The sequence below is a fragment of the Thermobia domestica genome, chromosome 7 (assembly GCF_964235325.1).
Source record: "Thermobia domestica chromosome 7, izTheDome1.hap1.1, whole genome shotgun sequence".
NCBI lineage: Eukaryota > Metazoa > Arthropoda > Insecta > Zygentoma > Lepismatidae > Thermobia > Thermobia domestica.
The window spans coordinates 205047224-205059757 of record NC_137460.1 but is presented as its reverse complement, the minus strand read 5'-3'; the positions used below and the strand labels follow the sequence as shown (position 1 = coordinate 205059757).

Here is a 12534-nt window from a genome sequence, read left to right as displayed (position 1 = left end):
TGAGAAAAATAGCGAAAGCACTCTAAGTCTCAAAGTTATAAAATTAGATATTTTGTCACCTGATATTCTTAATTTTTTACTTATTTTATGTCCACATTTGGAAAACCTGGAATTTAGAGGTATAACTAATGACGTCGTTAGTTTCCAAGAACTAAATCCACTTAAGTCACTCACAGTATTGTTTGGCTCACAATCAGTTGATGAAAACAATATGTTGCACAATCTAATTTTACAATATATCACAAATAAGGGACAAAATCTCCGACGACTATGCTTAAGTTATAATCTCTTTTCAAACGCTTTTCTGGATTTGGGTATGCTCTTTACTTGCTGTAATAATTTGGAAATACTTGGAATATCTGCCCCAAATCCACCAAATTTCACAGTTTATTTGAAAGAAATTCACAGTATGCCTAAATTAAGGATTGTAAAGTTCTATACGTACATTTCTGAAGACAGTGTAATAAACCTATTAAAAGGTGCTGCTTCACTAAGAGATATAGTTATTGAGAAAGTAGTGAACAGATCAGAGACTTTCATATCTAAAATATTGGAGATAACGCCTAGACCTAATCTGGAGACGTTATGGATTTTTGGAGAACGCTTAACTGAAACTGAAGGAGAATTACAATCAATTATGAACCATTTTAATGAGATCAAGTATTTGGGTAAATTACCGCCAGAATTATGTAAAAAATACGATATACCGGATTATTTTATGTCGAATGATGAATAATTTGCAACTATCTGTGACATATTTTCTCTTCTGAGTATGATTGATTTTTGTTTTACTCACATGTACCGGTAATTATTAAACTTTTTACTCTTATGTGTATTTTTATTCATAACTCAAATAAATATTTTTGTTTCATATAAGAGATAAGCGAGTATTTATTTAAGGTTTGTCTAAAGGGACAAGTTTTGCTGATAGATGTCACTACAGTCTTCGTATCTCTCACATGTTTTTTTTTTTTTTATCTTTCACGAAAATTCGCGATTTCTGTTACAAATTTCAACCTACAGACTTTGAATTTTTAAGACAAGGAACTTCATAATCTATCGAAGGCAACAATCCGTGCCGATTTCTTATTTAGAATTTTCTTCATTGCTGAAATGGCTTGATTGTTGAAATGGATATCGAAACCTTTAACAATAGAACTGTTTCAAAAATGAAGAAAATTCTTAATAAAAAAGTGGCACGGACTGTTGCCTTCGACAGCTTATGAAGTTACTTCTCTAAAAATTTGAAGTCTCTAGGTTGAAATTTGTAAGAGAAATTGCAAATTTTCGTGAACGGTAAAAAAAAAAAAAAAAAAAAAATAATAATAATAATAATAATAATAATAATAATACATGATAGACACGAAGACAGTAGTGACATCTATCGGCAAAACTTGTCCCTTTAAACCAATTTTAAATTTGCCTTATCACTATTTTCACGAATAATAATTGCCTTTTAATTTTATATCCTTTTCACTAACGTTTTATGCAAATTCTCGGTAGAATTCAGAACCATTAATGGTCAGATTACGAAGAAAAGCAAATCTCTCATTATACGTACAAAATATGAAAAAACACCAAAATACTACTATTATCACAGAACAAAATAATACTAGAAATATCAATCAGTATGGGTTTATATTTTAATGTGGTATAATTTTCACAATTTGGCGTTTTCTCGGAATATCCACCACGTTTAACTGACTTCAAAAGAAAAAGAGATAGTTAGTTTTACATGTAGGTTGAAATGAAACGATATCTTTCAGTTTTACGTCCAATGTTTGTGGCGGTTAGGTTAAGAGACGCTGATGATAAATGACTGGAATTAATAAACTGGGAGGAAACGGGAGAAACCCAAGAAAATCGACACACACGGTGTTTGTCGACCACAAAGTTCACTTGGCGTACATTTATCGAGAACCATTGTTGATTTTTCGATGCGGTTTTCACCAATCGAATAAGCTATTTTCATGGAAGGCTCTTGGGTATAAAATACTTTTTGAAAAAAATAATTAATTACAATTTTTGGTTTGTTTGAAAGAGACCATAGATATCAGACTCACATCTAGTTTCAGTTTCAAAATTGAAAAATATTTTTAACCCATACTTGTTTTCTTCAATCCAACTTTGTTCTGTGACAGAAACACCATGAAAACTATTCTTGTGCAAGGAATAGTTTTTGGTTGCATAAATGTGGTTTTAAATCTGAACGAATGTGGTTCATGTCCCTTTTTTAATCTTATGCAAAATAATGCTACCAATGTGTGCACTGCGGTAAGCAAACACTTCATAAACGGATATACTTTGATCTTGTAATGGTCGTTGAATGCTAGTTTTTTTTTTTTAAGTAAGTCGCTTAACTGTGACAATGATTTCATCACAAGAAGATTTGATATGACTGTGGCAAAGAGTGACCAAGAAATTGTCAGCTCGAAAGCTTCCTTGTGGTAGAAATTGACGAAGTTTTCGCAATTTTTGTATTGCGCAGCACAACTATCTCTGAAATAATGTGTACGTTCAACACAAGGTTAGTTGCTCCTTAATGTAAGTGGTTATTTCTGACTGAATTTTTTACATCATTGAAACATCGTGATTTAGGTCATCTGGTAAAAAACAGTGACTGCTTGTTTGTAACGCATCAACAACCTGGACTTTTGTAATATATCACAACTGGATAAACTGTAGAGTATCCTTGTGTTTCATTTTTAATAACAAAAGAATAAAGTCCAACAAAGCAATAACTGTTCTAACACTTATTGTCCCTTTCGGGTGTTTTCGATAGTCTGACTGTTGTTTTGTGATATGTGTGTGGGGTATAAGCCAGGGTTTGAAAAAACCCGGGCTTTTTTGAAAAAGCCCAACCCACCTGGGCCCATATGGGTTTTTTCGGGTTTAATTGGGTTTTTTCGAAATATTTCAATGTCTTTGTGGTAAAAATGTTAAAATGTGGTTTATTTTTCAAGATTGTCATTGTCACAACTTGCAACAATTTTCTACTTACTGCTGTTTTGAAAAAAAAATGAATAGCCACCATTTTGAAATTTTACATTCGATCGCCGAGAAAATCTATACAGCAAATTTAACACATCTCGTGCTTCCACCGTCAAAGTTTCAACTTAAAAGACTGAAAATTGCGCTTCGTAGCGTGGATACTCACTGTTTTGAAATAATGGCCGCCATTTTGAAATTTTACGTTGGTATGGCGCCAAAATCTATACGGGAAATTTAGAGTGTCTCGTGCTTGTATTCTGAAAATTTTAACTTAAAAGGCCGAAAGTTGTACCCTGTAGTGTGTGTGGTAGAGGCAGACAAACGAGTTGAGTTGATTTTGTGTTTAACGTCCCTTCCAGCAGCGAGGCTTTATGAGACGGGACCTACTGATTAACGTGGAATCCGAACCACATGAGCTCCCTCCGGGAAGCAAACCCGGGTCCCACGCCGAAGACGCGTATATTAACCGCGTAGCCATGAAGGAGCTTGGCAGACAAATGAACAAATGTAGACCAAGTCATCCAGAAGCCTGACTGACGTTCGCCAAATATGAATACCAAAAGGGGTCTATTAATTTAAAACAAAGATACAATTCATATATGAAATAAATAAATGTTTTAAAATGTCTTATATGAAATTAATATCTTCCAGCGTAAATAAACTTGCCATATTTTTTCCATGAGAATACGGGACACCTCAGATTCCCCCCTTCCTCAAATTTCCAACACAATGCAATGAACTGTAGTCTGGCTACGGACAAAAGTATAATAGGCCGCGGTGGCTCAGTGGTAGAGCTTTCACCTCTAGTGCATGGGGTTCCTAGTTCGATCCCAGTTCGCGGCAAGTGAGCTTTGTGGTGGACAAACACCTTGTGTGTGGGGTTTTCTAGGGATTCTCACTTTCCTCTCACTTTCTTCATTCCGTCATTTCAATCATTTCTCATCATCACAGTCACCTTGAGCATAGCACGCATAACCGTGAGACTAAAACTAAAAGATTTCATTTTATGTATTTTTTTTTTCAATAATATAATAGGCGAAAGTTCACTAAGCAGCAGCTGCTTTTCTCTGTTCGTACCCTGCAATTAATTATATAGACTGAAGATGCATAAAAACTTCAGATGTGCTATAAAAATGCTTTACAGGAAAACAATATGCAAATTATTTAAATCAGTGGTACAATCTACTTTCAATATTTTTCGCGCGTTTAGCAATATTTATTTACATGGCTGTATCTGCCAAAATTACGTTCGTCAGTTTAATCTGATGAAAAGCTGATTTTTGTCCTTGTGTCGTGTGTAATTGTCAGGACCAGATTTACATTTTTCTAAGACCTGGACCAGACCACAATTCTGTGCCCCTAGCCTCTGAAAAAGATTATAATTCTTGTTAACTTATCTAATGTGTTGCTGAAGAAAAGATTAGTCATCTTCCCTGTGTTTGTAAATGTAGAAACACTCAAAGCCATCTTTTTATTATTATTTTATTTATTTATTTTTTGATGTTCCGGAGAGTATCCGAGTTTCCGTCAAGTGCAATGGAAAAAGTAGCATTGCAAATTTCACTCGCTATGAAGTCGGACAGAGTGGTGTTATAACTTCCTTGAAACTGTTACATGCAACAGCGCACTGTTCATTCACTAATTAGAGGATTCCCAGCCAATGTCAGAATTTTCTTGTTTTTCACTTTTCGAATAAGCTGATATTGATAGCAGAAACAGAACGGAGTTAAAATACGAGACATTTCCCTGTCCCGACTAAATTTACGGGCACGCGGGACACTCGGGCTCAAAAACGGGGCTCGTATGGCAGGCTTAAGCGTAAAATAAATAGTTTGATTGTTGAAGTATTCATTTCCGATCCTTCTGCGTTTAATTTGGGAATTTCCCGAGCACTTCTTTCACGGCATGTACATCAAAACTTTCACTAGTACGGAAATTTTAACTCAGCACTTGAAATAGTAAGCGTTACATAGTCTTCGAAACCCTAAGCATTAAGCTTCTTAAATTTGACAAGAATTTTTACGCTATTGCTGGTTTTGATTCTACAGAATGCTTATTTTAAGAGTAGCAACAAATGATTGAATTAAACTGTTATTGTTGGAAAACCAAATTTTAGTTGAACCTTGTGCTTTACATCAAAGGTGAGAAATAATACTAATAGTTTTACTAATGTATTTACATATGTACTATTAATACCGACACTTATGACCTTAAACCCGTCAAACATATGAGTGATAATGTCCCTCGGTGTCGCCAATTCGACGAGCATACTATTCACGGAAAATATTTTCTAAAGTACAAAATTGGTTATTGTACTTTAAATAGGTTATAAGCATAATTCATACATTAATTTGTTCTGTAACTATCGCAAGCTAAGTTTTTTTTTTTTTTTAATTCATTCAGTGCATTCAGAACTTTATAAAGGTCCTAAGTTGAATGTTGTTGTATACCTTAACGTGAAAGCCTCTAATCCACCCAAGGAAAGTCTAAAATGTGATAAAAATCACTTACAACGTGATCACCTTAGTTGTATTAATAATATACTAACAAATTGGTCAAAAACCCAGTGGGTTTCTTTTAGGTGGGTCCAACCCGAAAAAACCCGGTGGGTTTTTTCGGGCTGGGCCCACTTGGGCAAACTCTGGTATAAGCAGGGTGGATTGATTTAAATCACTTGATTTTTTAAATAAAAATCGTTGATTTAAATCAAATTCCGAAATAATTTAAAGTGAAAATAAGTAAAGTCCGTTTCTGTTCTGTTATTTCGATTATGGAAGATGATAATCACAACACAATGAGACTCAAATGTACAGTATGTACAGCATAGTATGAAAACAAGTGTCATGCAGATGATGATTAGAGAAAATCCCTTTTTGAACGGGTAACAGGGCAATCCTGTTTTCTTCTCTTCGTAACATAGGGTTTATATTGTAAATCGTTCACTATTCCAACGGGGAAATCACCATCGACATTTAAGACGAAGATTCTTTTGTGTGCGCGTCTATATATTTGTTAGCAGATAATAGGGCTTATTTAGAAGTGTCATACCCCCCTCTCCGAAAATTTTTTTTAGATCTTATAACTTTAGGCAAAATTTATGTATTTCGTGCCGCAAGCTAGTTACAATTTTCTTAAAAATATGCCCCTGCCAAATATCAGTAGCTTTTGTGCAAAAAAGAGTCACTTCGATAAGCGTTGCTGTACTTTTTCCTTAACGCTTAAGTTTTTACGTTATATCACCTATTTTTAGGTGATAGGATAAAATCTTCATTATTCGATTAAAAAAGTACCAATAAAGCTTTTCACTTCGTTTTTTCAGGACTGAATGCATTGTAGAGCACGTTACGTATGCTTTCACGCCTCACTGCGTCAAGACACAGAATGTGATGACGTCATAAATTTAAAAAAAATAAATTTTTTGTTATGCCTATTTTTATTATTTTTTTGCGGGCCTACACTTTGCATTCAGAAGACTGAAATTCTGCGAGACATATGAATGGTACCATCTGAAAGGCTGTTCTATTCTGAAGAGAATGATGTACGAACCACGATATTAGGATAAATAGGGATGTCTCAGGAAACTGTTACCTGAGATCCTGTTTTATACGGGAATCTGGGGTATTTGAGGATATTATTTTTCGCGGGCTTACTTTTGCATCTAGAAGTTTGAAATTTTGGACACTTATTCACTGCACCCCTTAATATTTTTCAGATTTGTTTCATATCTTTGCCTTTAAACAGAGGCAGTACAGAGGGGTAAAAAGTAAAAAAAAAGGAGGACATTTTTTAACAGAAAATCCCTTTTTTCGTGATTTTCCAGCCCCAGATAGTCTACATGATCGAGATATTAGAATGGTACCGTTTAAAATTCTGTTTTTTTTTTTTTTTTTTTTTTTTTTTCTGAAGAGAATAATGTACAAACCATGATTCTAGGATAAATATGGATGTCTGAGGAAATTTTTATATTATATCCGGGTCATCTGGGGTAGTGTGGGGATGTTCTTAGCTCTTTGGTAAATATTTTTCCCGCCCTTACTATTTAAGATAGAGCTTGAAATTTAGTACACCCTTAGTATTTCCCAGTTGATTTTGAGATCTGTGCGTTACCACAGGGGAGTCCAAAAGGGATTGAAATTACAATTAAAAAAAAAAAAATCAAAAAAATTCCGACTTCTGTCAAAATTTTCCTCTTCAGGGACATGGTAGGGAAAATGTGGATGTTACCGATTTAAAGGCTGTTCTACTCTGAAGAGAATGAGGTATGAACCATGATCCTGAGATAAATAGGGATGATGCCTGACTGAAAATCTATAATTTACCACAAAAAAAGCCGTATTTTAAAATTGTTAAGAAACATTCTTAATTGGGGTTGATATAGGTAAACGATTGGGGATTAATTCAAAATTGAACCCCAATACTTTCAATTAAATGGCATAATTGGCATTTAATACTAATTCGCAATGCTTTTTCTTCAGTTCGCAACTTGTATTATACGAGGAGAAAGACTTGATTGAAATTTTAAAAAAATCATCAAAAGTGATTCTTTTTTTAGAAAAAATCATGATTTTTTTCCACCCTGGGTATAAGAAGTTGAAGCTTTAACACTAATATTTCTATCAAATCATCGACACTTGCAGTAAGGCTTTGTAATTCTGTTCTATCGGTATTCATCTACTGGCGATTTTCAATTACATCATCTGGATCACAGTTCAAAGGAGTTGGTGCTTTCAAGTTTTCTCGAGGACAGTGTTTGTATTGTGGAAGTATACAGGCAGGATTCCCATCCTCACACATAAGAAAATATTTTTCTGTAGCTATTTTAACTTTTGATGAAGCACAGCTCAACATTTTGTTGGATGGTGCAGATACAGATTGCATGGGTTTTCAATTTCTGCCGAATCACAGCATTTTGGGCGTAGACTACACGAACTTTGCAAACCCTACTTAGAATTGGGATATTCTTCCCTAAAGGAACAGTACAACTCACGTAAGTTGCATAGCAGAAGCCTTTTCTGTATGTACACATTCCTGGATATGCTGACTATCTTTATTTCCTGGTATTTGCCTGAAAAACTCATCATCCTGATAAAAGGCCTGAATCATTTGGACTCTCTCTCCAGATAGTTTCTACCCTAGCGTGGTATGCGGTACTGCACAGATTCCGTGTTCTAATATAAATTTTCTTGCCTGCTGAACCATGTGCTCTGAAACTTCGAATTTGTTTGCAGTCTTCTTTCTGGACCACGACCGACGGGTCATTGTAAGAATTTCGAGTTTCCATTGTCTATAAAGGAATTGTAGAAAATCATCTGTCTCCTTAATACGAAAATTTTCAAAAACGCTGGACACCGTCCACTTATTTCTAACGTGGGAGGACTGGTGACATACTGTGTATATTATATATATATTTGAATCCCCTTTTCTAGGATGCGCCCTTAAATAAAATTTTTATAACAACGTAGTTAAGTTAAAATCAAGATAGGTTCAATACATCATTACAAACTGTCCAATCGTTTTTCCTGATGCGATCACAAACAACGGTAATATCGCTTTAATTGTAAAGAAAAAAATATACAGAATATACTCCCCTCAAAATCGAAATTCCTAAGACTTGGGACATGGGTCCATTTATCTTTGATGAAGAGTTATTACACAGTTTCATCTTCCTCACTTGACAGGATCGTAAGAATCTCAACTTTTCGCATAGATTTTGTCCTTTCCCCCCCATCCCAATTCAAAAAATGCACTTAAGTGATAACTACATTAAAAACTTCAAATGATTTAGTCGTTTCTCCATAATGCGATCGCAAACAAAATCCTTTCCATTTTTATACAATAGATTACAGTTGAACATTGTTACAGCAAATTTGAACGAGTAAAAACAGAATTCCCTAACATTTTTTTTTTTTTTTTAATGGCAGAATGTTCTAGTGATGATTTCTTCATAAATATGTGTTTCAAGCCAATTCTGAAACTAAGCATGTACTAAGAGACATGTTTAAAATATTATTATAATCACATTAAGTTTATTTAATCCAAGGTTTGAAGTATATTTTAGCAGGTGGATTTTCTCTATTTTATTACTGTTTTACCCCCACTTAAAAAAGAAAGTCAGTGGACTGGTCGCCTTTATAATGAACAGGTCCCGCGTTCGAACCCAGATATAGGACGACTACTTTCGGGTGGAAACAGAATAGTGGTCGAATCCCACTTTAAGCTTAGGTTTGCCAGTCCTTCGAAAGAAAAAAGGAAGATCTTATAATTTCTAGGGAAGGAATGGTAGATATACAGAAGGAATGGTAGATATACAAATAAAACACAGTTCTGACCAGAGCAGAATGAAATATATTAAAAACTATACTTACAATGTGTTACAGTTTCAAGGACCTAACGTCCTCTTCATCAGACACCAACACTCTGGTGTCAGATGAAGAGGACGTTAGGTCCTTGAAACTGTAACACATTGTAAGTATAGTTTTTAATATATTTCATTCTGCTCTGGTCAGAACTGTGTTTTATTTGTTAAGCTACTTATCCAGAGCTATGGAGTTTGTTCATAATGGTAGATACGTGATATTGAGAATTTACACATAACCATATAAGGTTTCAAATAGTAACGCAGAATAATGTTGATTGGGAACAGAAAATTTCATTAAAACCATTTCAGCTGTGTTCCTTGTCCTTCCTAACTCCGTTGTTGCATAAGGATGTTAAGGCCAAACAAACGTCGGTGCAGATTTAGTGTACGGATCCACAGAATTGTAAAATTTACAGAACAAATTGGAATATTGTAATTGACTCGTGTGTAAATAATCCAAATATGTTGTGTTCTTACCTGTGAGATGCATACCTACGTAAAAATACATCAACCACGGGTGGAACCTGTTATACCATACAGAAAGTTGAACACTATTATCTACGGGTTCGCCCACAAGTCAGTTAATAACCATAGCATACAAAGTGAAGTGAAGTATCTGAAGTCAATGTACTGAGTCACGACGCACAACTATAGAAATGTCCGATAGTTAAGGGATCTACATAATTGTGAAATATACGTCAGAAATGTGTTACGGGAACACAAATATGCACGCAAAGAAAACATGTCGGGATACTACTTATAATGTCTCTAGTAATGTACAAATACATAATTCAACACGTAAGGTAACTTTATGCCATATACAGTTTTATTCTCGTTTATATGTATACTCATATCCACTGACGCGCCTACTCCCTATGGACACCCCCCTCGCCTCCGCTAGAGCACCCTGCTGCGCTTCTCCCGTCACTCGGCTAGAAAGCATTCGTGCTTCTTAGTGGCAACCTAGTGCAAGTTGATCAGTGAATTTTGCGCAACAGTTCTTACCGTGTATGTACACTGAAGCCCCTCTAAAGTGAATCAGTTCAGAGGAATGCAAGTCCACATCCCGAAAATGATTAAGATACACAAAGTAGGGCATTTATTCTGAAGTTGGGCGTCCGCTTTCGCCACGTTTTTTCGCTGTTACCTCCTTTGCACACTTTCTGCAATTTGTTATGAGGTTCATTAATCCGTGCTCTTCACAAACTTTTAAAAGATTTTGCTCGTTATCAACGTATTGCTTCACAAAGGTTAAAACTGTTAGTTCATTGCCCCTGTACATTCGCCATGTTGATAACATAAATGCTCGTCTCTTTCCCACAATGCAACTGTTCGGTTACTTTTCGCCAAGTAGTTCTCTCCGCTCCCCGTATAGTCCCATATTTATAACCGCTTATACATAACACATAAACATATTTTTCGAGACTCTTATATATATTATCAAGCATAGAAACGATCAAATTATCCATATCTTTCCTGTAAATTTTTAAAATTTTGCTGGAAACGGACGCCCAACTTTGGAATTTAACCCCAAAGTAGACTTACTGAAAGACAAGTATATATACAATGAATTTATGTATGGATCCGTACAATACATCTGTACCGTTTGGTGGGCAGTTTTAGTATAAGGATCCATAGTATAAGTAGTGGTAGGAACGGGTTAGAAGCCCCACAGGGGTTGGTCGGGTCCTGTTGACATAAAATGGGCAAATTAAAGACTTGCACATTTTTTTTTTTTTTTGCACCTTTTACAATCTATGGATCCGTATAGTGTTGTAGAACCTTCCTTCCCATTTAGCTGTAATAAAGATAGAAAAACAACGTGCCATGCGAGGCTATAACTCACCTTCACTCGTTAACGCTCGCTCGGCAATACTGCTTGGATTAAATATTACACTTTGGTACAGAAAGAAACCAATCTAGCAACTAACCTAGATGGGAGGGCCTGCGTTCTAGAATCTTACCTAAAACAAGCGTACCTCTCCGCGAAATAGTCTGCCTGCCTCCACACCGCTTATAACATCAAAAGCAACAAACAAATACAATCACCTTTCTTTCACTAATTCTTCCTCACAAACTTAAAGCCTCCAATTAAGCCGGCAATTTCCTAACATTGGTATGGCGATACAGTGGTTAACCTGGGAATGGGGACAAGTATTCTAGAACCTTGCCCCTCACTTCATTTTGCGTACTGTGCTTCATGGCTACCTTATGTAAAAATCCGTGGGTATTTAAGAGGCAAGACTTTCGTTAATATATTTTTAGGTAGATACGCATTTCACAGGTGACAGGATATTCCGATTCACACACTAGTATATTTAAAACAATATTACACATTTTAGCAGAAGCACGTAAAGAACATAAAATTTATAGGAAAAATGGATGATGCAAGTATGTAGACCTAACATAACGTAACCTTAAGTAACCAAATGTTAGTAGAAATAAGCGAATGTATTTAAAAAGCTTGGATTCCTATTGTAATTCTGTAGCTGATGGGGAACGGCCTACTGTGAAGACTGCTCTTGCATGATGGTATGTGCATCTCCCAACTGCACCAGATTTAAGTGCTAGTAGTGGTTTGGATTCCACGTTAATAGTAGATTCCGTCCTTTATAACCTCAATAATGCGTAAGGACATAGAAGCTTAAAAATATTTTTGAAGGAACTTTATCGCTGAGTTCAATCCATTACAGCATGTGCTACGGATAAGGCTACTAGTAAACAAACCTACAGCAACCTATTTTTAATCAAAAACCTACAGAGTTAATCACAACAAGTTGCCTTGATTTTAATCTATCAATAAAATTACTTACATATTGATTTACAATATGTTTCCGTAATTTCCTCCAAACGCACGTTTCACTTCTACAACGACAACGTGTGGAAAAGAATGGTAACTTCTTCTTCCTATCTTTGGAACTATACTGTGTTCTTCTTCTTTTCCTCAAACTAATAACACGCTAGCATTTCCACTGTCTTAAACATGACCAATCGGCAATTTACAAAATATAATAACAAAGTCCAACGAAATCAAACCGGGAAGGGCAAAAATACGTGGAGAGTTGACAGAAAATATTTGCACTAGAGAAGAAAACTATGGACTGGAGGAGAACATGGAATCTATAGTTCTCAAATCTCTCTGGATTCGATTTCTTAGCCATCAGTAACAGTTTCATCAACTAATT

The 12534-nt window shown here is 35.3% G+C and overlaps 1 protein-coding gene across 1 annotated transcript in view; it reads right to left on the bottom strand.

Moving 5' to 3' along the window:
* LOC145690681 (small ribosomal subunit protein uS7) overlaps positions 1 to 12317 on the bottom strand; it is a 33550-nt gene extending 21233 nt beyond the window's left edge. The window contains exon 1 of the mRNA XM_081765821.1: positions 12163 to 12317. Within this exon, the coding sequence (XP_081621947.1) occupies positions 12163 to 12164 (2 nt within the window). The 5' untranslated portion in view covers positions 12165 to 12317. The remainder of the gene's footprint in view (positions 1 to 12162) is intronic.
* Between the last annotated feature and the right edge of the window lie 217 nt (positions 12318 to 12534).